Raw genomic sequence first — 25,633 nt, 5'->3', positions numbered from 1 at the left:
CTGATTGTCAACTACCAGCTGCTCTTCCTCAGAAGCTTAGCTGAAATTGGGTGGCGGAGCAGTTGGGGGGAAGAGGGGGTGGTGGTTGGGAGGCGAGGATAGGGGAGGGCAGACTTATACGGTCTGTACCAGAGCCGCTGATGGGAGGCGGGACTGGTGATTTGGAGGCGGGAAATACTGCTGGGCAGACTTATATGGTCTGTGCTCTGAAAAGGACAGGTACAAATTCAAGGTAAGGTATACACATATGAGTTTGTCTTGGGCAGACTAGATGGACCATGCAGGTCTTTTTCTGCCGTCATCTACTATGTTACTATGTTACCCACCATTGAAATACAGAGGCATTAATTCCAGATGCGAACAGCAAGCAAGACAGAATAGAAGTGTGCTGAGAGAGCGAGCATCAGGCTCCTATTTAGATCAGGTTTATCTGGCCAATTTGTGCCCCGCAAGAGTACTATCCTTTTTATTAGAGATCTTGTTTGAGCCGATTTTCGTGTTTCAAATTTTGGCACTAATGAAGAAAACTTTTTCATCTTTTGAGAAATATTTGCTCTCTTAGAACTTCCTGAGACACTACAGCCTTAAAAATCCTAATACATATTCTGGTAATCAAAAGATTAGATTACTGCAACTCCTTGTTGGTAGGTGTTGCTTTTTCATTTGTGATGTTTTCAGCTTTTTCAGTACACTGTAATCAAAATCCTATATTATGCCAAGTGCTCAGATCATATTATACCCCTGCTGACTGAATAACGCTGGCTACCAGTCACAAGTAGGATAAAATGTTAAGAATATGATGATATCTCTTTCTTTGATTTTTCTTTCTTTCTTTCTTTATTTTGTTATGAATTTTTATTTCACATTCATGTATATAGATAAATTCAGAATTTTAGAAAATATAATTTGTTGTAATTAATGCATTACAAGAAAAATAATGCAATTTTTAAGACCACAAATACTATTATCCAAGATCTAAGTAATCATATACTACGAAAAATTAAGGTAAACAAAGGTAGAAGGCAACTTCTTTGAGTACAGGCGATACATAGTATTATATTCAGGGTCTAACTCACTATTTCCTTACTAGAGACAAACTGTAAAAGTTTCTCAGGTTCAAAGAAAATATAATTTTGTGAATTAAAGGCTACTACACATAGACAGGGATATTTAAGTAATACAGTTCCTCCTATGTTAAGCAATCTAGTTTTAAGCTGTAAAAAAGCTTTCCTCCTTTTCTGGGTATCCCTGGATAAGTCCAGAAAAATTTGAATCTTTGAACCTAAGAATTCTTCATTGATATGGCAGAAACATAATTTTTTTTTTTTTTTTTTTTTAAATTTGTAAATTTTATTGAGAGCAAAATATCACAACTGCGTTATATCTTATCATAACATTACATATCACTTAATAGCGTAACACTGCTCAACTACATTTTAAACAATTTTCCCCCCATCCCTCTACCCCCCTCCTCCCTCCCCCCTCCCTCCTTTAACCCTCAGGATGTCATGCCGTTTTCTTCGTTCTCTTTGTCTACCAGGATTTCCTGCACCCGTACCCATTCTTTTGCTTCAGTATTATATCTCCCTATCCTTTTATCTGCTAATTTGTCTAGTTCTATGATGTCCCTCAACTTAACCTTCCAGTCATTAATTTGGGCCCCTGATTGCTTTTCCAATGACGCGCTATAACCGTTTTTGCTGCTGCTAGTCCCATTCGTTTGACTCTTTGTTGCCATTTTTGCCCTCTGTGGTTTCCCCATCCAAGCAAACACCATTTAGATTCATATGGGAAGGGAATTTCCAAAACTGTTGATAGTTCTTTCACTATCCCTCTCCAATATTCTTGTATCATATTACACTCCCACCATATATGATAAAATGTACCCTTGCCTTGCCCACACCGCCAACAGTCCACCGAAGCCCCAGGGTACACTTTATTGACTTTGTCTGGTGTATAATACCATCTGCTCAGTATTTTATAAGCATTTTCTTTGATCAAAACACAAATTGATGTTGTCTTAACTTCATTACATATCCTCCTCCATTCGGCCTCGATTAAAGTCTGTGCCATATCTTGTTCCCATGCTTCCATAAATGTATGTTTTTGAAAATCTTGGCCCCGAAGGTGCCCATATATTTTAGAAATTCCCTTGCCTGTCACATCTATCTCCCCCCACAGATTTTCAAATTTCTCATGGTCTGCTGGTGGGTGTTTTGTCCATTTCTCTGATACAATGAAGTGCTTAACCTGCAGATATGCATATTTATCTGTCTCCTGCAGGTCATATTTCTCTTGGAGCTCCCCAAATGTCTTTATATGACCTCCCTCCAGAAAATCTCAAAATCTAATTAAACCTTTCTGAAACCATGTGGAGAAGACCCCCGATTCCTTCCCTGCCGGGAATCCCGGCTCCTGCGTGATCCATGCATAAGAGGATCTCTGCTGTCTCCCCCGCAGTTTAGTTTTTAGGGTTCCCCAAAGAGTCAATAGGTGTGATATAAAAGGGTTTAATGTCATTTTCCCATAATTCTGTTCTGGGATGGAAGCCCATAAGAGACCCTCCAGGTATCCCTCCCTGACAAACACTTGTTCTAATGTGGTTATGTGTGACAAATCTACCTTGCACCATTCTGCTATTTGTGTGATTTGTCCTGCCCAGTAATACCACTGCATGTTTGGCAATTCTCTCCCCCACTCCTGTACCCTCCCCCACATTATCTTCTTTGACAACCTAGCCGGTTTCCGACCCCAAGCAAATTTTCCTAGTTCTGATTGTAATCTTGTCAACTCCCTATTAGGTACTAATATGGGTAGTGTTTGAAATAAAAAGAGACGTCTCGGTAGTATATTCATTTTTATCACTGCTATCCGCCCCCACCACGATAGCCAGCCTGACCCCCATCTGTTCAAATCCCTCCTCACTGTATGAAGTAGGGGCTCGTAATTCCAGGCATATAAATTCTTTAAATCTTTGGGGATTTTTATTCCCAGGTACCGGAATCCTAATTCTGTTATTTTGAAATTGCACCTTTCCTTCAGATAGGTGTATTCTGCCTCTGTTGTGGTAATGCCCATTATTTCGGATTTATCATAATTTACTTTAAATCCCGCTTGCCTCCCGTAAGAATCCAGTTCTTTAATTATGATAGCTAGTGTTTGTATTGGTTGGCCCACATAGAATAGAATGTCATCTGCGAATAGTGCGATTTTATGTGCCTTTCCTCCTAGTCGAACTCCCCTCACAGCACTCAAGGTTCGAATTCTCTGTGCAAGGGGTTCGATGGACAACGCAAACAACAGGGGTGAGAGTGGGCATCCCTGACGTGTCCCCCTTTGAATGTGAGAAGCTTCGGAGTATCCCCCATTGATCTTTAATCTTGCAATTGGGGATGAATATAATCCCTTTATCCATTCTATAAACGATATTCACACTCCACTCTGTCAAACGCTTTCTCAGCGTCTATTGCTAGCAGCGTCAATGAATCTCCTCTTCTCTGCGCCCCCCTTATAATATTCAATGTACGTCTAATATTATCAGCAACTTTTCTATTAAGTATAAACCCAGATTGGTCTGTGTGTATGAGTTGTGGCATTATGCGGGCTAGGCGATCCGCCATAACCTTTGCTAGAATTTTAACATCTATGTTCAGTAATGATATAGGTCTATATGATCTGCAACATGTCGGGTCCCTCCCTGGTTTTGGTAATGCTGTAATACCCGCTATTTTCATGCTACTAGGGAGACCATTACCTCCAAAATTCGCATTTCCAACCCTTACCAATAGTGGGGCTAACTCCCTTCCAAATACTTTATAAAATTTCCCGGTGTAGCCATCTAATCCTGGTGCTTTCCCTCCTTTTAACCCCTTGATCACCTCTAGGACTTCTTGCAGCGTTATGGCCTTCTCCAATTCCAATCTCTGGGCTTCCGTTACTTTGTGGAGCCCTCTTAATTGTCTTTGTATGTCTTCTCTGGGTGCCTTTTCCCCTGCCTCGTACAGTTTGGAATAGTACTGCACAAAGGCTCTCCTAATATCCTTATCCTGGTAAACCATTCTGTCACCTTGTGCCTTTAATTTGGTTATTAAACTCCTTACTTGTTTTTGTCTTAAACTACGTGCCAACATGGTTCCAGCTTTATTACTAAATTCAAAAAATTTTTGTTGCATCAGCATCCTATGAAATTCCATCTTACTCAGCTGTAGTGTTTGGAGTTCCCCTCTACATTGTACTAATTCCCTAAGGGTATTAGCATCTCTGTCTAGTTGATGTTGTATTTCTAGTTGGGCCAGCTTTTTTCTAATTAACAGTTCTGATTCTCCGAGGACAAGCAGGCTGCTTGTTCTCACTGATGTTCTCACTGATGGGTGACGTCCACGGCAGCCCCTCCAATCGGAACACTTTCTAGCAAAGTCCTTTGCTAGTCCTCGTGCGCCGATGCGCACCGCGCATGCACGGCCGTCTTCCCGCCCGAACCGGCTCGTGCCGGCCAGTCTTCTTTTGTCCGCGCTCGATACGGTCGTGTTTCGCCGTTCGCGCACCGAAAGTTGACCTCGCGCCTCGTTTTTCGACTTCGATTTAAAAAAAAAAAAAAAAAGTGTCGGAAGGACACCTTTTCGGTATGCTCCCTTCCTGTACTTCTAGTTTTGCCCCGGTAAGTTTTCTTTCATTGTCGGGGTAGGCCCTATTTAGGCCTCGGTTCGAAGTTCTCCCGCCGGCAGCCTTCAGCCTCTACCTCTACAGGTAGAAGATTTTTTGGGGGAAGGAAGACTGCTCCCTACTCTTCTGGCAAGCGTAGGTACAATCCTCCTTCTCGACAGCCTGCGGCCCAGGCTAAGCCCCAGCGCGCTCGCTCTCGTCAGCAGCGTGCGACACAGCAAGGCCCCTCGGCTCCCCAGCAAAAGCAAGGGGCGAGCTTTTGACTGGCTCCAGCAGAGCATAGCCGACATCCAAGTGTCAGTGCCGGGCGACCTGCCAGTCGGAGGGAGGTTGAAAGCTTTTCACCAAAGGTGGCCTCTCATAACCTCCGATCAGTGGGTTCTCCAAATAGTCCGGCAAGGATACACCCTCAATTTGGCCTCAAAACCTCCAAATTGTCCACCGGGAGCTCAGTCTTACAGCTTCCAGCACAAGCAGGTACTTGCAGAGGAACTCTCCGCCCTTCTCAGCGCCAATGCGGTCGAGCCTGTGCCATCCGGGCAAGAAGGGCTGGGATTCTATTCCAGGTACTTCCTTGTGGAAAAGAAAACAGGGGGGATGCGTCCCATCCTAGACCTAAGGGCCCTGAACAAATATCTTGTCAAAGAAAAGTTCAGGATGCTTTCCCTGTGCACCCTTCTCCCCATGATTCAGGAAAATGATTGGCTATGCTCTCTGGACTTGAAGGACGCCTACACGCACATCCCGATACTGCCAGCTCACAGACAGTATCTGCGATTTCAGCTGGGCACACGTCACTTCCAGTACTGTGTGCAACCCTTTGGGCTCGCCTCTGCCCCCAGAGTGTTCACGAAGTGCTTGGCTGTAGTAGCAGCGGCACTTTGCAGACTGGGGGTACACGTGTTCCCATATCTCGACGATTGGCTGGTGAGGAACACATCCGAGTCAGGAGCCCTGCAGTCCATGCAGATGACTATTCGCCTCCTGGAGCTACTGGGGTTTGTGATAAATTATCCAAAGTCCCATCTTCTCCCAGTGCAGAAACTCGAATTCATAGGAGCTCTGCTGGATTCTCGGACGGCTCGTGCCTATCTCCCAGAGACGAGAGCCAACAACTTGTTGTCCCTCGTCTCGCAGGTGCGAGCGTCCCAGCAGATCACAGCTCGGCAGATGTTGAGATTGCTGGGCCACATGACCTCCACAGTTCATGTGACTCCCATGGCCCGCCTTCACATGAGATCTGCTCAATGGACCCTAGCTTCCCAGTGGTTTCAAGCTGCTGGGGATCTAGAAGACGTGATCCACCTGTCCACGAGTTTTCTCAAATCCCTGTATTGGTGGACAATTTGGTCCAATTTGACTCTGGGACGTCCTTTCCAAATTCCTCAGCCACAAAAAGTGCTGACCACGGATGCGTCTCTCCTGGGGTGGGGAGCTCATGTCGATGGGCTTCACACCCAAGGAAGCTGGTCCCTCCAGGAACGCGATCTGCAGATCAATCTTCTGGAGTTACGAGCGATCTGGAACGCTCTGAAGGCTTTCAGAGATCGGCTGTCCCACCAAATTATCCAAATTCAGACAGACAACCAGGTTGCCATGTATTACATAAAAGCAGGGGGGCACCGGATCTCGCCCCTTGTGTCAGGAAGCCGTCAGCATGTGGCTCTGGGCTCTTCGTCACGGCATGGTGCTCCAAGCCACATATCTGGCAGGCGTAAACAAAAGTCTGGCCGACAGGTTGAGCAGGATTATGCAACCTCACGAGTGGTCGCTCAATTCCCGTGTAGTGCAACAGATCTTCCAGGTGTGGGGCACCCCCTTGGTAGATCTCTTCGCATCTCGAGCCAACCACAAAGTCCCTCAGTTGTGTTCCAGGCTTCAGGCCCCCGGCAGACTGGCATCGGATGCCTTCCTCCTGGACTGGGGGGAGGGTCTGCTGTATGCTTATCCTCCCATACCTCTGGTGGGGAAGACTTTGTTGAAACTCAAGCAAGACCGAGGCACCATGATTCTGATTGCTCCTTTTTGGCCGCGTCAGATCTGGTTCCCTTCTGGAGTTGTCCTCCGAAGAACCGTGGAGATTGGAGTGTTTTCCGACCCTCATCACACAGGACGAAGGGGCGCTTCTGCATCCCAGCCTCCGGTCCCTGGCTCTCACGGCCTGGATGTTGAGAGCGTAGACTTTGCCTCTTTGGGTCTGTCAGAGGGTGTCTCCCGCATCTTGCTTGCTTCCAGGAAAGATTCCACTAAGAGGAGTTACTTCTTTCTGTGGAGGAGGTTTGCCGTCTGGTGTGACAGCAAGGCCCTAGATCCTCGCTCTTGTCCTACACAGACCCTGTTTGAATACCTTCTGCACTTGTCTGAGTCTGGTCTCAAGACCAACTCTGTAAGGGTTCACCTTAGTGCAATCAGTGCATACCATTACCGTGTGGAAGGTAAGCCGATCTCAGGACAGCCTTTAGTTGTTCGCTTCATGAGAGGTTTGCTTTTGTCAAAGCCCCCTGTCAAGCCTCCTACAGTGTCATGGGATCTCAATGTCGTTCTCACCCAGCTGATGAAACCTCCTTTTGAGCCACTGAATTCCTGCCATCTGAAGTACTTGACCTGGAAGGTCATTTTCTTGGTGGCAGTTACTTCAGCTCGTAGAGTCAGTGAGCTTCAGGCCCTGGTAGCCCAGGCCCCTTACACCAAATTTCATCATAACAGAGTAGTCCTCCGCACTCACCCTAAGTTCTTGCCAAAGGTTGTGTCGGAGTTCCATCTGAACCAGTCAATTGTCTTGCCAACATTCTTTCCCCGTCCTCATTCCTGCCCTGCTGAACGTCAGCTGCACACATTGGACTGCAAGAGAGCATTGGCCTTCTATCTGGAGCGGACACAGCCCAATAGACAGTCCGCCCAATTGTTTGTTTCTTTTGATCCCAACAGGAGGGGAGTGGCTGTGGGAAAACGCACCATATCCAATTGGCTAGCAGATTGCATTTCCTTCACTTACGCCCAGGCTGGGCTGGCTCTTGAGCGTCATGTCACGGCTCATAATGTTAGAGCCATGGCAGCGTCGGTAGCCCACTTGAAGTCAGCCACTATTGAAGAGATTTGCAAAGCTGCGACGTGGTCATCTGTCCACACATTCACATCTCATTACTGCCTCCAGCAGGATACCCGACGCGACAGTCGGTTTGGGCAGTCAGTGCTTCAGAATCTGTTCGGGGTTTAGGATCCAACTCCACCCCCCTAGGCCCATGTTTATTCTGTTCCAGGCAGCACTCTCAGTTAGTTGGATAAATTGTTAGGTCAATCTCAGTTATGTCCTCGCCGTTGCGAGGCCCAATTGACCATGGTTGTTGTTTTGAGTGAGCCTGGGGGCTAGGGATACCCCATCAGTGAGAACAAGCAGCCTGCTTGTCCTCGGAGAAAGCGAATGCTACATACCTGTAGAAGGTATTCTCCGAGGACAGCAGGCTGATTGTTCTCACAAACCCGCCCGCCTCCCCTTTGGAGTTGTGTCTTCCCTTCTCTTTGTCTTGCTACATATGAGACTGGCCGGCACGAGCCGGTTCGGGCGGGAAGACGGCCGCGCATGCGCGGTGCGCATCGGCGCGCGAGGACTAGCAGAGGACTTTGCTAGAAAGTGTTCCGATTGGAGGGGCTGCCGTGGACGTCACCCATCAGTGAGAACATCAGTGAGAACAATCAGCCTGCTGTCCTCGGAGAATACCTTCTACAGGTATGTAGCATTCGCTCTCTTCTCGTTTTCTTTTCTTGTATGTGCCTTTTGCTATCAGATGTCCTCGTAGCACCGCTTTCAGGGCATCCTACAATATGCCCTCTGATACTTCTCCCTTATCATTAATTTGGAGGTATTCTGTTATTATTTTGCATATTTCTTGACAATCTTTTTCATCTGCTATCAGAGATTCGTTTAGCCTCCACACCGTTTCCTTTCTCTCTATCTCTGTTTTTCCCACCAAAACCCATACTGGTGCATGATCTGATGTATGTGTACTATCTATGTCTGAATCTTTCATGTCTCCCCATATTGATCTACTCTCCCAAATTGCATCTATCTGTGAGTATGATTTTTGGGCATGTGAATAAAAAGAAAATGCTTTTTGACCAGGGTGTTGTAGCCTTCATATATCGACCAAGTCTAAGTCCTTCATTAATTTAAGAAATTTCCCCCTGTGTGTTCGTGCTCCCCCTTCTCTCCCCTGGGAGTGATCCAGTCTGGAGGCAGTCAGATTGTAGTCTCCTCCCATAATTATCTGTCCTCTCACAAATTTGCTAAGGCCTAAGCCCAATTTTGTAAAGAATGTTCCTTGCCCCTCATTTGGCGCATAAACATTGATGATAGTGATTAAATGATTCCCAATCCTCCCTCTAATTGCTAAGCTTCTCCCATCCTCTCCTTTGTATATGTCTTCTTGTACGAATCTTAAGTGGTCATTAATATAGATCGCCAACCCTCCCGTCTTCCCTCCTTTGGGATTTGCCAACCTGGTACCCTGCCCCAGTGTCTTATAACTGATCAAATGTTCATCTCGTCTTTGGATATGGGTTTCCTGTAGCATTATCACATCCCACTTCAATCTTTTTAATTCTTTGAGAACTATACTTTTCCCGGGGTTATTCAAACCATTAACATTCCAAGACCCTACCTTTATCCCCCCCCAGTGGGCTCCTGATTTTGGCCCTGGACACTTCTGGCCAGTGCTACCCTGGAGGTAGTGCGTCTGCGCCAGAGAGCTGCCCCTATAATTTTACATCCGCTTTACCCTCCCTCTCTCCCCATTTACATCTCCATATACCCTCACCAGGCATCATTTGTCATTTAACCAACCATATAACCCTTATATATTGTACTACCAAAGTTTCATTAAGCAGTCCTCTGGGTAACATTTCAGTCCTTTCCTCTCATTTCTGTGTCTGGACAGGCTGTTTTCGGGGACCTATTTTTCTTCTCTCCTCCGATTTTCCTCCAGTCTTGTTTTTCCGGGGTCTGCTGCCGTTGTTGTTGCCTTTGTATTCCGTCCTTATCCTTCGGAATGTCTGTGCAACCCATGTCTCTCAGGCTTTTCTAGGCTCCTTCCACCGTCTGAATTCGCCTCGCCTTGGCTCCCACCGTTACCAGGATTCCTCTTGGATATAACCACCTGTACCGCAAACCCGCTTTTTGTAAATAAGCTGTAATGTCTTTGAATTCTCTTCGTGTTTGCAAGGTTTTTTTAGCCAAGTCCTGGAATATTTGTATTTTATTGTTTTCCCAGTTTATCTCTCCCATGGCACGCGCTTTGCGCCAAATAGCTTCTTTAGTGTTGTAATCATGGAAGCAGGCCACTATGTCACGAGGCCCCTCAGCTCTCTGCGGCCCTAGAGTCCGATGCGCTCTATCAATTCTATATTTGGCTGGATTTGGTGGATCTTCGCTTTCGCTGTCGATGTCCAGGATGAAGGCACAAATTGCTTGTATTATTTTTGGCGCGTCTTTATATGACTCATCTTCTGGTATGCCTTTGAAACGTAGATTGCATCGCCTTGACCTGTTTTCCAGGTCTTCTAGTTGTAATTCCAATGCTTCTCTGTTTTGATGTTCTTTTTGTAGAGCTTGCTGCAGCTCCCTCACCTCCTCCATTCCGTCCACTCTCTCCTCAGTTTCTGCAACTCGTTTCCCCATGTCTCTCAATTCCTCTCGCAGCTCTCCTATTGCCGCTTGTATTCCTTTCCTTGTATTTACCATTTCTGCTTTGAGCTCTTGAAACCAGCGGGAAACATCTAGTTTACTCATCTCCGGATTTCCCTCCATCAATTCTTCGTGTTCTGGGTCTGATTCGGACACTCCGTCCGCCATTTTGAAACTTCGCGACGCTACTCTCGCGCCCGCGCTTTTCCCCGTTCCGGGGTTCTCCGCTGAATATTTAAATTTGGCGAGTTTTTTCCGTGCTGCCATTACTTCTGGAGCTCAGTATTCTGCCTGGTGAGGTTTTTCGCCGCGTTTTCGGGGTGGTAAGAACTGCTTTTTACTCTGGCTATATCAGAGCTCTTTCTTTAGGCAGCCATTCAGTAGCGCTGACATCACTTCCTCCTCAGAAATATAATTTAAAGATATTATTTCAGTCTAACTCAAATGCAAATGTCACTAGCATGGTGGTTCTCTCTGTGATTAACTGTAGAGAATCTTGATGAAATTCATTTAAATTCATTTGTGGAACAGGTCTCTCTCCCCGGATTCCTGTGATATATTGAGGCATATTTTCAAAGCACTTAGCCTCCCAAAGTTCCATACGTTTCTATGGAACTTTGGGAGGCTAAGTGCTTTGAAAATAAGCCCCATTGTATCCTCGTTATTGGTGGCATATTCTCCATCGGGATAAGCAAAATGTCTTTCAAATATTTTTTAAACATCTCCAATGGTGGCAATAAAGGACTCTTAGGAAAATTCAAAATTCTTAAGTTATTTTTCCGCATTTGGTTTTCTAAGTACTCCATTTTTCTAATCTGAATAATTTTTTCTTTGGAGACAGATGAGGAAAAATTTTGTAAAATTTGTACCTCAGTATCCAGAGCCTCCAGCTTAGTGTCATGAGTTCCAAGTCTGACCGAGAAATTTTCTTGATTCAGTTTAATCTCGGTCAGTTCTTCTTGTGTTGCTTTTGAAGTCTGTTTCAGGATAGTATGTAAGCTCTGAATGGCATCCCACAATGTTTCCAGGGTCACTATAGCAGGTCTAGTTTGAACTCCGGGCATTTCTGGAGGCGTCTCTTGCTGTAGCTCTCTCAGGGGTAAGACTCGCTGCCCTGACCGCTCTGATATCCCTGCAGGAGATGAGGTGGCAACGGGGCCTCCTCCTACAGCCCCCAGGAGCATATCCTCTTCGGGTGTCCTATGGGGCTGTTCGACCGGTGCCACAACTCCGCCCCCAGGCTTCGGAGGAGCTGCGTGTGAGGGAGGACTGAAAGAGACTCTCTCAGTGCTACGTTCCAGTTTTTCTACCGGAGTTATCGAAGTATTCAAAGAAGGTTCCGGTGTGCGCAGAAACATCGCGTCCAGAGTCCCTTGGTGCATCAGCGAAGGTTCCATCCGACTCGAGGAGGTGAGAGCAGAGGGCTTCCCCTTTCGTTTCCCCATAATGGGTTCCAAAAGGTTCCGGTACGCCAAGGAGACTACTGGTGTTCAGGAGCTGACCTCACACGCTTCTACCTCAGACGCCATCTTGGATTCCCCTGTCCTCTTAGTTTTTTTATTCTTATTTCATAAACCCCTATATAGTCACTAAGATCCCCCCCTCCCTCAGGGAACTTGTAACTATTCTACCTTCTCTTTCTGATTTGATTATTCATACTACTCTTATTTTCTTGTCTGACCTCCACTTTTTGGATTTTCTTGCTTACCTTCAGGACAGTTCCCAACATTTAAAGCCGAATTTGCTGTTTGAACACTTCTTCCCATGTTTTTAACCTGGTTGTTCAGTTTGTGTGACATTTTCAATCAAGGTTTTTCTGTTGCTGTTTGCAATACTGTATTTCACATATGTGGTTTTATATTGTTGTGAGTTGCTCCTGTTTTCTTTTGTTTCCCCTTTGTTTTATCTACCAGTTTTGACATTTGCTCTGTACGCAGTATTGACCTAGACTACAAACCTTTGCTGGTTGAAAAAATCTCTCTTAAGAGCAATTTAGTCTTTCCCAGTCTCTAGAGCATAGGGGAAGAAGGATATGCATTCTGGCATGGGAGGTCATGAGTCTGGCCTTTTCCATGTTGTCTAGTTCTCCCATTTCCACATCTACTTTGAGCTTGGCCCTTTCTGCAGGTCCTAGGCTCTAGGTTGATGGAATTGGAGGCATTAAATACCCTGGGCACAGTCCTGTTTGCATCTTTCCCTTTCTTTTTAAAGCCTAGATGAAGTTGGAGCAGATGGTCTTTCACAGTCTTTACCCACAAGGAACGGATGTAGTCTCCCTTCATGGTTATTTTGCAGTGTTGGATGCAAGCCTTATGGATTGGAAGGGGAGTTGTGGTCTGGAGCACGTGATGTGGGGACAAGAGCTGTAATGGAGGACCAATAGGGTGTAGGTCTTGGACCAGAGCCAACTGTCTGACGTTCTAGCAATTCTGGCCTTAGCACAAGTTAAGGCAGTCCGGGTGGCATCAGACAGTGAAGCGACATTAACAAATGTGAACAAGATGAGGGATGCTAGCTTTGATCTAGGATAGAGTTCCCCTGCAGAACCTGTCAGCAGCTTAGCTAGCTGACAGTCATCTTGCTGATGAATTTTGAGCTTATTCTTGGGACCAAAAGAATAAGGAATGGTAGAAGCAGTTTTTGCTTTAGGGCTCAGCTGAGGAACCATCATATAGAAAGTGTAGAATAAGTTAATGTTGATGAAACATCCTCAACTTTTTAATGCATTTTGAATTAGATATTTTTTTAGACAATAGAATGAAAACTGTATAAAGGTAGACTTACAGGACACATTGTAAGTGGTTTCATAGTGCAGAGATAGAATTGATGGCAATTACTAATAATGTCAGAATGCATCTAGATAGAAGGTGATGGGGAAATGTTAGGATTTTAGCACTGATTTTCAGCAATAGGATTCTAAATTTTGGCAAATAAATGGCAATTTTAAACTTGAGAGCATGGGATTGGGGTCATGTGATGGCATGACCGGGAGCAGCTGCTAGAAAGAGTTCCTTCAGCTTCCCTGGTTAAAAACCCTGAACATTTTTTGATCATTGGCCCCAGCAGGCATTCTTTCAATTTGGCAGTACTTGGTAAACCTCTCTTGTATTACCTGAATGGATTCCTGGCTTCCTATGACAGCTAGAATGCACAGAAAGGAGAAAGATCGAAGCTGCGTAGGGGAAGACAAAATAGCGTGTCCCTGAAGCCGCCGGAGCAATCCGTATCCTCAGCGTGGATAGCAGAGATTATATCAGAAATGACTTTGGCACTAGAAGCCATGCTAGAGAGGCGACTATCCCTGATTGATGCTAAATTGGAAAAATTGCAGGTAGAAATTGAGGACCTTGCTAGAGATCAGACTGAATGGCAGGCGCGAATAAGTGGGGTGGAGGACAGAGTCACCACCACGGAGGATTCCCATATGCAGCTGGTATAGCGAGTTGCGGTGTTGGAAAGCAAAGTAGATGATCTAGAGAACAGAAGCCGGAGGAATAATCTTCACTTAGTGGTCCTTCCACAATCCATAGCAGATAAGGAGCTGGTGGGTTTTTTGGAACTTTGATGCGTAAACTTAAATTACCTACATGCTATGGACCTCTTTGAGTAAAACGGGTTCACAGGTCGGGCTCTATGTAAGCTACAGCTACCTGACCGAGAGTAGTTATACTGAGAGTCTTCAGTTTCGCCCACAAAACTGCCATCATGCAAGCACTGCGAGCAGGTACTAAACTGAGCTATGAAAATAAGAGCAGTTTGTGCTTTCAGGATTACTCCTTAGGGGTGGCGGTGCAGTGCAAGGCTTTTGCTCCCATCTGTACCTAATTGTTTGCTCGGCACATTTGCTTTGCGCAGCCCCTCCTTACCTCTCTACCCTCATCTCCCCTTACGTTCCTACCCGTAACCTCCGCTCTCAAGACAAATCCCTCCTTTCAGTACCCTTCACCACCACCGCCAACTCCAGGCTCCGCCCTTTCTGCCTCGCCTCACCCCATGCTTGGAACAAACTCCCTGAGCCCATATGCCAGGCCCCCTCCCTACCCATCTTCAAATCATTGCTCAAAGCCCACCTCTTCAATGTCGCCTTCAGCACATAACTACGACACCTCTACTCAGGAATGCTAGACTACTCCAACTTGACATTTCATCTTTTAGATTGTAAGCTCCTTTGAGCAGGGACCGTCCTTCTTTGTTAATTTGTACAGCGCTGCGTAACCCTAGTAGCGCTCTAGAAATGTTTAGTGGTAGTACTTTATCCGGCAGTATTGCAAGTGAATCATGAAGGTACTACCTATGTCTGCCCTACTCAATTGATTTTGCTGGGATTTGTTATGTTAAATATGGCTGAAGAGGAAATAATAAGCATCTGTGGAAAAGATAAGGCTTGTTTTGTTTTTTTTTTTCTCAACATGAATACGAAGTGGAGGCCTTCTATGCTTGGATCTGTGGAACGAGGCCTATGTGTACGTACTACATGGCATTTTTGGCTCATGCTCGCATGGCTTGCTTCAGCTCGAGCCTTGAGGCAGTGACTACTTAGGCAGCTAGTGGTTAGACTGCGGAAAATGGCGGTGGCCACTAGATCGAATTTGGACCTGCTGGGTTCCTATTTCATTCAAACACCATTTTTCAGTCCACTGGATCTGGATGTCTATGTAGGAAGTTTATGGACACTGTGCCGCGGCCTCCTTACATGAGTAGCCTTTGACAATCTGTGATTGGGAGACGGAGCATCTGTGGGGGCTCCCGGTGGCCTTGTCATTGGATCCTCTTCGGGATCCTTATTGGTTCTTTTTTTCGTTTTCCTTTCTTAGTTTTATATACTCTGTTCCTGGATATTATTCCCAGTGTTGGCTCGATGATGATGTCATTATTGTAACTATTATTCAGAGAGGGAAGGGAGGTGGGGAGTTTGCACGTGATGGGTCCATGTTTGGAACTCAAGGTATCGCATTATAAGGAGGGCAGGGGGGAGGGGTGGTTGGGTAGGAGGAGAGGGGTTTAGAGATTTTTGGGACAGGTATGGATGAATCTTCTAGGCAATTTTGTATGGAACACATAGACAAGTCACTGACAGCGGGAAAAATGACCACTGGGAGCAGTTCTCTCTTGAGGGGGTGCAGGACACCCTCTCCTGGAATTTTCACTGGTACGACTGTAGACTGTGATCTATACTTTGTAATATTACAGTAAAAGTTGTAATTTGGAATGTGTGTGGTGGGGGGATAAATTCACCCATTAAGCAAACAAAAGTATTACAACATCTCCTTCGTCATAAAATAGATGTTGCTCTATTGCAAGAAACACGTTTGAATGCAGTTGAACATGCTAAGCTTAAAACATGGTGGGTGGGGGAGTGTGTAACAGCGGCCCAGGGGAAAAGAGGAGGAATGGCCATTTTGTTTAGGAAGAGGGTAGTGGAACGAGTCCATCCTCTCTCAGTGGATCTTCAGGGTAGATATGGTATTTGTGAGACAACAATTGCCTGCCAGAAAGTTATCATAGGTAACATCTACGCTGCTAACCAGTACGATTGTCCAAGGTTCTAAACTATTACCCAACCCCATTGGTGGTGGGGGGAGATTTCAATTCAGTTTGGGATCCTATGATAAGTCTACTCGCTAAAAGTTTGGCAAATCATTTGGCTCGATTTCTCCCTAAACTTATCTATGAATCCCAGGTGGGTTTTGTTAGGGGCTGGTCAGTAGCTAAAACCTTCCGGAAAATTCTAGCTACCCTAGAATATAGAAATTGAGACCTGCAATCGCTTCTTGTCAGTTTTGATGCCGAGAAGACTTTTGATAAGGTGCATTGGAGTTTCCTCTTTACTACCTTGTCCAGATATGGCTTCTCAGGGTGTTTCTTGTTGGCCATAAGAGCACTTTATTCGGAACTTAGGGCCAGGATGTGGGTCAGTGGGGTGGAGTCTCAGGATTTTTTAATGCGCCGGGGAACGAGACAGGGTTGCCCGCTGTCACCTCTCCTCTTTGTGTCGAAGTTGGACTCTTTGTTGAGAGATATTGAGGATGCCCTGACAGTTTGAGGAGTACAAATAGGTCACTTGAGGTTTCAAATAGCAGCCTTTGCAGACGATATATTGGTACATCTTACACATCCAAACAAATCCCTACCAGCCCTTTTAGAAATTTTTAAGGAATATGGGAATTATGCAGGATTGCAATTTTGAATTTACACAAATCAGAGGCCTTGCCTTCCTCCGATCAGTTGAGGAGGAATTGAGGTTCTGACTTTCCATTTTTTTGGGTGGATCACTATTTTCAATACTTGAATTGTTCTGCCTATGGATGTTTCCCAGCTTTACCGTTTAAATGTTATGACATTAATAGAGGCCACTAAGAAAACTCTGGAGGGACTTGCCTCTGTCGTTGATGGGAAGAGTGAATTTAGTGAAAATAGTAGTGTTCCCCAGATGGCTTTATGTTTTGCAAATGCTACCTTTGTGGCTACTTCAAAAAGACCTAAAGACCCTCTCCAGAATGTTTTCTCGGTTCTGTTGGGCCCATAGGAAACCAAAAATGTGTTTTTCTTATTTAACGGGGAACTGGAGACAGGGAGGCTTAGGACTACCAAATATGAAGTTATATAATCAGGCCTGCCTGTTGAGACACTTGGGAGACTGGTTCCTCCGCACCACTTGTTACCCCCTTGGGTTGGAGTCTGCTCTGTATGCCCCGTATAAGCTCTTTTCATTATTACATCATAAATACTCTTAAGATTCTGCTACTGCTTATAAAGAGTATCTTACTTTGCTTGTTGCGGGCCGTGTGGGGTGTGCTTGTTCGGCACTTGGGAGGGGACCCCCAAACCACGGATCAGCTTTCACTAAGAGGTAATATCGCTTTTGCACCAGGACTGGACAGTCCAGTCTTCGCTCTTTGGGAGCGCCAGGGCATTAATTACTTGGAGCACTTATTAAATAGGGAGGGAAAGCTTATTCCAATTGAAGTCTTACAACACCGGGTGGGATCTTCCTGTGGACACAGATTTGCCTATTATCAGATCAAGCATTACATAACATCATTAGACAAAGATTTGTTTTTTCAGCCGAATGGGGGATAGAATTAGAAGATATTTTCAGGACTTATCGGAGGAGGGTGCATCTGTCTCACTGCTTCACAAGGCCCTTGTTCAATGGGGACCACACAAGGATTATGCTGAATTAAAGGGTCTGTGGAAATGGGGTGTAGGTAGTCCCTTATTTCATTGGGATATCTTATCTACACTGAAAAACATTCTCACTCTTACCACAGATGCTCGTTTGAGGGAATGTTGTTATTGATTCATTTACCGAGCATATATCCCCAAATTCCAATTGTTTCATATGGGATGAGTGCCGAACTCTGTGTGTCTCAAATGTGGGGGGACTCCCTGTTCCTTTTACCATGCAGTTTGGACTTGCCCTGGGATCCAGTTTTATTGAAATTGAATTCGAAGGGTTATGGAATTTGATCTAGGGGAGAGGATATTAGGAACATATACCAGGTGCTTTTAGAGGTTGGAAAAGGGCTATATTGCTCCGGAAGTTATGAATGATAGCATGTAAATGTATATTACAATATTGGACTTCTCCTGATCCTCTGGCTTATTGGCATTGGAGGAATCAAGTCCATTTGTTGGTGACCTGGGAGGCTAAAGAGGCTAAAACCTCGCCTAAACATAAGAGGAAATTTTTGGCAATCTGGGATCCATATTTGTAAATATTACACCCCAGTGGTTGTAGTTTGCTCCTAAATAATAATTGAATCAAGCCTCGGTGACTCGAATGTAACTGTGTGTTTATTTAGAGGTTGGGGGGGAGGGGGAGGTATTACCTACTCGTTAGTTTATACCTCGGGAGGGTCACAAGAGTTCGGACCCTTCATGGTACTTCGCTGTTCATTTAAGGGAGGGAGATCTAATCCAGTAAGGTTGGCTGTTGGTATGGGGGGATGGGGCATGTTATGAGATTATTAGACTTTTTCTTGTATAATACCTGCTATCTGGATTGTCTAACCTTATGTTTGATTAAGAAAAGTGTTTTTTTGGTACTTGGATATGAACATAAAACCTGAGGGGAGGGATGGGTAGAGTGGGAAGAAAGTGTTAAAACTTTGATGATGAGATTATTGCCTGCTCTTGCTCAGATTGTTTTCTTTTAAATTCATTGTATATTGAGCTTGTTAGCTGTTTATTTTGTGGAGTCATCAATAAAAATAGTTGGAAACATAAACTTGAGTGCATAAACTCATGAATGTAGTACCTAATTTATGTTCTTAAATTTAGGGGCTCAGCTTTATTTGAATATCAGTATCTCAAGATAATTGACTAAGGACTGTGTTTACTAAAAGGTGTTACTAGTTTACCATGCATTAATACGCACAGTTTACCTTGGGTCCCATTTTATACAGTGGGACTTAATAACTAATAATGTGGTAATGGCATTAATAACTAGATTTACTAAAGTGTGCTAAAGAATATGGAATGTCTGCATTCTATATAGTTTTTGTATGGACCTAAGATTTTTAGTTTTGTCTTCTTCTTTTTTTTTTTTATTATTTAATTTAAGGTTCCTGCTTTGAAAATAGTTGATCCAGCATTGATTCATATTGAAATTGTATGTGATAACCAGGAGCAGTGTGGTAAGCTCTTTTTTTTTTTTTTGGGAAGGGGAGGGAGTCTGTGTGTGTGTGCATGAGGAACTTAAAAAAACAAAAAAAAAACCTTATAAATGTTTCAGATAAAGTTAAGCGAGCCCGTGGAATGAAAAGAAAGTCTTTGGAGCATGAAAGAAACGACAAAGTCAAGCAAAAGATCTGTTCTGAGGTAATGAAGAAGGTTCACTTATATGGTGTGGAAGATGTGAAATCTCTTGGTCACAGAATTCATGTTAGCACATGCCAGATGAACGCAGTGCTTTATAGAGACACAATGGAAGTTCCGCTCCTTGGATCTTACATTTTAATCAGGAGACACAGGACACACAGCAAAAACAATCAAGAGGATGATGTGATTCAGTGGAGGGTTTTATCTTAGGGGGTTCTGTGCTGTCTTATCGTCCTTCTATGTTAGCTGCAACAGAGCAGTGATATCAATATGTCTCTCATGTACTGTAGTGCTGCTAGGGCACACAGAGCGCTCCACCTAACTCCAAGGATTCCTTAAGTGTAAGAGCTTAGGCAGCCTAGCAGACAACTTTTACTAAAGGCTAGATCGAGTTATCTGCAGCAGGTCTCATTTTATTCGTATGGGCCCTGCTGCACATAACTCAAACTAATCTTCAGCAAAAGAGACCCCCTTAGCTAGTTAGAGGCAGTTCAGATTTTGCATGAATTATAAAGGGGCTTGTAGCATTTACCCGGTGCAGACTGATTGTTAGATTTTCCTGAGTTAAGATTACTTTGGAAGGGGTTTTGTATATCAACTTGATAGATAATTTGTGCAACTTGTACTGTCTTTTCAGGTACATGTGCAGAGAAGAGCTATATCTCCAGACACTGACTCTGCTAATTGTTCAAGAGATGGCAAAACATCAGTGGTTCCAGATCATTCAGATGCTTTAGAAATGCCTCGGTTGCACGTACAAAAATGTTTCCAAGAAATTCTTAAAGGAGAAGAGTCTCATGATCATTCATCAGTGAGTGTGGCCTTTAATTACTGAGTTTTCTTAATGGCTTTAGAGTCACATGAGGAGTGGCCTTTTTCTAAAAGGTTTTTTTCCTTGGTTTGACTTTGTTTGGCCTAGCCCATTTATTTTGGGATACTTGAGCAGTGTCTTGCCATTGGTTTTGTTGCACCTAGTGCTGGGCTCTAAATCCCTGTGAGAGATTTGGACTGCTAACTTCTGGGCTTCTTAGCAGATATCTATACTTTTGGGGGTTTTTTGGCACAGCTTTTCTGTTACCAAAGCTGTACATTCACTTGTCTTTTGTCTGTTGTAGCCTCCTCCAACTCTGTGTGCTGTGCAGTCAGTTCCGACTGTGTTAGAAGCATTCTTGGGCAGCAGTGTTGTGGCTCCTACCAGCAAACTTCCAAAGCAACGAGCAACACCACCACCAGCAAATTCACCTCCAAACCTCAGTGCTGACACTCCTCAAGGGTAAGGGGAGATATGTGCTCTTGTATTAAGAGTACTAATATGGATACTTCTGTCCTGTGATTACCAAATATTTGGCTCATGGTGGATTCACAACAAGAGTTTAACAGATGAAAAATATGCCATCCAAGATGTAACAATTCTTTGAATTTATCCAATCATAATATAACATGAATCTGATTTTCATAAGCTCTCTAAAGTAAAGGTTTTTAACTGACAATGAAACATCTTATGATTTGGTTCAGATCTGATATTAAATAAAAGTGAATTCCACAATTTGGCCATTTTGGTAAGAGAAAGAAGATGTAAGAGCATGACTATCTTTATATTCCTTGTCATCAAGCAGATGCAGCAATTACAGATGGGTTGTGTCCATCAACCAGCAGAGGGAGATAGAGAGCACACTTTTTTCAGTGCCTCATACCAGCTTGCTCCACTGCCTCTCTTCAGTATTCTCTATCTCCCCTAGCAGAGTGGCTGCAGCTTCTTCGATCTCCACCTAAAATCTGCCTGGAGGTTGCTCCTGTGCTTTTGCCAGTTGTTAGCAGGGGTGTTGGAGGCTATAGCAGCTTCACTTTAAAGGCACATAGGTTTGCCCTTTCCCTGCCTTACCCATACCTCCGTGGATGTGGACACATTGCTTAGCTTTCCCTGGCCTTCCCCACCAACAGTGGATGCAGGCACATAGGTTCGCCCTTTCCCTGCCTTTCCCACTCACCTGAGCCTCCGGAGTTCTATTTACCTCTGCTTTCCTCACAGCCATAGGCGCTCGGTATAAGAGGCTTGGACAGGCTAAGCCTACCCTGCTGTGCTCTGAGAGGTTTAAATTGTTGATTTACCTCCATCCTCACAGCAGGAGCTGCAGTGAAAGCCCTCTAGCCTTGTGTAACCAATTGTAGAAATTGCTTTATGGTTTGTTTACCTTACTGCTGGGAGAGCAGGGGGAGGGGGGGTTGGCTGGGGTGCCAGGGAGATATTTAAGGAGGATGACTTCCTGACCTGCACTGAGAACAGACAGCAGCAGAATCAGACAACCAGACAACAAAGGTAGAAAAGATCATTTCATTTTCATTATAGTGTTTGGAATATGTCCACTTTGAGAATCAGGTGCTCAACATTAAAAGTTTATATTTATTTACTTATTTATGGCATTCTATCCCACATTAAACATAAATTAGGGTGTTTTGTGGCTCTACATAAGAATTGTGATGATATGATCCCTTGTTTCATATTGTTGACGGTCTGCATTTTCCGTGTGGGTGGTATATTGGTGTATTAGGTTCTGCCCAGTTTAATATTTATGGTACAGTAAGGTTCTGAGTGTGTTTTTGCACAAAGTTGTGCATAGTGTTTTGCAGTTCAGCGATTGTGCTTAGAATATGCTTTGAGCAACCACTTTATTCTTTGACATATGATACATATCTAATATCTAAATTTAATAAAAGGTATTGTGACTTTTATTTTTATTTATTTATTTTTTTTCTGTGTGTTATCAGACAATTATGGATTTAAGCTCCACCCCTGGCCCCACCCCTAACCCCACCCCCTTTAGCCTCCCCAAACAGTTAGGCCACCGACCGCCTATGCTCACAGCGTTAAAAAAAAAAAAAAAAAAAAAAAAAAGGAACAGAGGTTTTTCCTTGCCTTGCTGTGATACTCGGTCCAGTGAGGTAAGAGTGTTTTCTGACACCTCCGGGGTGGGCCCGCGATCGGGGCGATTTTGGTGCGAACCGCCATTTTGAATTTTACCGCCGTTTTCGGCGATGGCTGCGGAGACAGTAAAGCACTGTTCCAAGTGTGGCAAGCGCAGATCAGCAGCGGGGCTCTGTAAATCGTGCTGTACAGACGTTAGAGCCGGCCCGAGCATGGCGAGCGACGATTCTTCGCACTCTGAGCTGGCAGCGGGCGCCATTTTGAATTTACCACATGGCGCGACCTCCGCTGAGACGGAGAGTCCTGAGCCCGGGGGGAGACCTCGGAGTGAGGCTGATATGGGAGCTATAGCCCCGGCAGAGATCCGGGTGCCCAGGGTGAGTTTTTCTCCCCTGATTTTGTCTTATTAATGCATAAAGCATACATGCTTAAAAGAGCTCTCCCACAAACCCGGCATGGGCCTCTTCTAATGCCCCCCCGGTGGATTCTAGCCTGGGTATGCCCTCTGAGGCGTTATTCCCTGATAATTGGCAGAATATGAAGCGCAGAAGGGCTCATTCTCCTTCAGAGAGTGCTGCACCTCCATTTTCCTCCCCCGTGGTCGGGCTGCGAGGATTCGGAGGACTCTGGCAGGCCTTCATGGTCTGAGGAGCCAGAGTCTGGAGCAGATGTGACTCAGGATCTGGAGATCCCTCTGCGGTGAGGATTTTCCACCGTGATGAGCTGCCAGCGCTTATTTCTGATGCCCTGCAGGCTCTCTATTGTGCCAGTGGCACAGCCTCCTCTGTGAATCCTAGGATGGCTAGTACCAAAAAACCTGCTCGAGCCTTTCCTTTGCATGACTCCATCCAAGAGCTTATTTCGGCTCAATGGGCTGACCCCGAGGGACCTTTGAAAGTTTCCAGGGCTATGGGACAATTATACCCTCTGAGTGAGGAGCATATGGCTTGCTTTGCTATGCCTAAAGTGGATGCCCTAGTCACAGCTGTGACAAAGAGAACTACCATCCCTGTTGAAGGAGGTGTTGCCCTGAAGGGTATTCAAGATCGTAGACTGGAATCAGCACTTAAACGGTCATTTGAAATTGCAGGTCTCACTATTTGGGCGTCTGCATGCAGTTGTTATGCTGCTAGAGCCTGCCTGGCTTGGTTGCAACAGGCAGTGGAACAGCCCGGTGATGGAGCGGAGCCCTTTTCAGATGTGGCTCCGCGGATGGAGTCGGCCTTGTCCTTTCTTGCTGATGCCCTTTATGATATTGTCAGAGCTTCGGCTAAACACATGGCAGTAGCAGTGGCGGCTCGCCGTCTTCTTTGGCTACGGCATTGGGCGGCGGACATGGCCTCTAAGCAAAGGTTGGTGAAGTTGCCCTTTCAAGGCCTTCTCCTGTTTGGTGAGGAGTTGGAGAAAATTGTGAAGGGCCTGGGTGAGGCTAAACCCCAGCGCTTGCCCGAAGATAGGCCTCGGCCTTCCTCTAAGGGTGCGGCGGTCCACTCCTCTTACAGACCTCGCTTCCGTGAAGCTCGAAGGTACCGCCCGGGGCGTTCTGCTGGGTTCACTTTTCGTGTCCATTTTCAGCAGAGGAACTCCTTTCGCTCGGACAAACGTTCCACAGCCACTGGCTCAAGGCCTGGAGTTCAGGGGCGACCCTCTCAATGATGGTGCGCCGGCCCTCTCCTCGAGTCCTGTCATCGGAGGACGTCTTTGCCTCTTTGCCGAGGAGTGGGCCAACATTTCCTCAGATCAGTGGGTCTTGGACCTGATCAGAGACGGTTACAGAATAGAATTCGATGCCCCTGTAAGAGACGTGTTTGTGGAGTCCCGATGCGGTTCTGCCGCCAAACGGGCGGCGGTAGAGGAGACTTTACAAGGTCTGATTTAGATAGGGGCCGTGTCCCCGGTACCTCCCGCCGAACACGGCTGCGGCCGCTACTCCATCTACTTTGTGGTGCCGCGAAAAGGAGGGTCTTTTCGCCCTATTCTGGACTTAAAAGAATTAAACAAGTCCCTGAGAGTGCTGCATTTTCACATGGAAACCCTGCGCTCCGTCATTGCGGCGGTACAGCCAGGAGAGTTTCTCACGTCTCTGGACCTGAAAGAAGCTTACTTGCACATTCCAATTTGGCCCCCGCACCAGAGGTTTCTGAGGTTTGCGGTGATGGGAAAGCATTTCCAGTTCCGGGCCTTGCCTTTTGGCCTCGCCACAGCTCCCCGCACCTTTTCGAAGGTTATGGTGGTAGTTGCTGCCTTTCTAAGGAGAGAGGGTATTCGGGTTCACCCGTACCTGGACGACTGGCTCATTCGAGCAAACTCTGCTGCAGAGAGTCAGCATGTAACAGCCAGAGTGGTCTCAGTACTTCAATCTCTGGGCTGGGTCGTCAATTTGGCCAAAAGTCACCTGACCCCCTCGCAGTCTCTAGAATATTTGGGGGCCAGGTTCGACACAGCCTCGGGGTATGTGTACCTACCCGAGCAAAGGCGGTGCAAGCTTCAGAATCAGGTCCGTCTGCTCCTGAGGATGCCCCGCCCACGAGCTTGGGACATTGTCCAGCTGCTTGGATCGATGACGGCCCCATGGAAGTGGTGCCCTGGGCGAGAGCGTACCTGAGACCTCTACAGTATGCTGTACTCCAAAGATGGTCTCCAGTATCTCAGGATTACCAGTGCAGACTCTCTTGGCTCCCTGCGGCCCGACTCAGCATGGAGTGGTAGCTCTCAGACAGCATGCTGCGGCGAGGAATGCCGCTGGCGCTCCCCGATTGGTGGCTAGTGGTGACAGATGCCAGTCTGAAAGGCTGGGGCGCACATTGCAAGGGGAAGCATGCCCAGGGTCTATGGACACCCGAGGAGTCGGAGTGGTCCATCAACCGCCTAGAGTTGAAAGCGGTGTTTCAGGCGCTTCTGGCCTTTCAAGTGACCCTGGAAGGATTGGCTGTCAGAGTGATGTCGGACAACACGACAGCAGTGGCCTACATAAATCGACAAGGCGGCACTCAGTGCAGAGCTCTAGCCACGCAGGCCGAACAAATTAACCACTGGGCCAAACTGCATCTACAGTTTCTGTCAGCAGCTCACATTGCAGGTCAGAGCAACGTGCAAGCCGAATATCTAAGCAGGCATCAGATCGATCAAGCGGAGTGGGAACTTGCAGACAAAGTGTTTCTGCAGATATGTGCCAAGTGGGGCAAGCCCGTGATGCATCTAATGGCGACAAGCACCAATGCCAAAGTCCCGTGCTTCTTCAGCAGACGGAGAGATCCTCGCGCGGCGGGGTTGGATGCTTTGGCTCAACCCTGGCCTCCGGGCCTCTACTGTATGTGTTCCCTTCGTGGCCCTTGAAAGGGCGAGTGCTCCTGCGGATTCGGCTGCATCCAGGAGAAGTGGTTCTCGTTGCCCCGGATTGGCCCAGGAGGCCTTGGTATGCGGACGTCCGACAGATGCTCGTAGAGGATCCCCTTCAGTTACCTCTGGTTTCCAACCTGTTGTCACAGGGTCCGGTGACCAGGGAGGACGCCGGCCGATTTGGTCTTATGGCCTGGCGATTGAGA

At 45.9% G+C, this 25,633-nt stretch overlaps 1 protein-coding gene across 1 annotated transcript in view; it reads left to right on the top strand.

Moving 5' to 3' along the window:
* The window catches only part of KDM3A (lysine demethylase 3A), a 334,933-nt gene that overhangs the window by 125,023 nt on the left and 184,277 nt on the right, over positions 1 to 25,633 (top strand). Inside the window, 4 exon segments of the mRNA XM_030191048.1 lie at positions 18,909 to 18,981; positions 19,080 to 19,165; positions 19,803 to 19,976; positions 20,281 to 20,438. Of these exon segments, the coding sequence (XP_030046908.1) occupies positions 18,909 to 18,981; positions 19,080 to 19,165; positions 19,803 to 19,976; positions 20,281 to 20,438 (491 nt within the window).

Source organism: Microcaecilia unicolor, chromosome 2 (genome assembly GCF_901765095.1).
Source record: "Microcaecilia unicolor chromosome 2, aMicUni1.1, whole genome shotgun sequence".
NCBI classification, from domain to species: Eukaryota; Metazoa; Chordata; class Amphibia; order Gymnophiona; family Siphonopidae; genus Microcaecilia; species Microcaecilia unicolor.
Note: the sequence above shows the minus strand (reverse complement) of the source record. Positions and strands in the feature narration are given on the sequence as shown.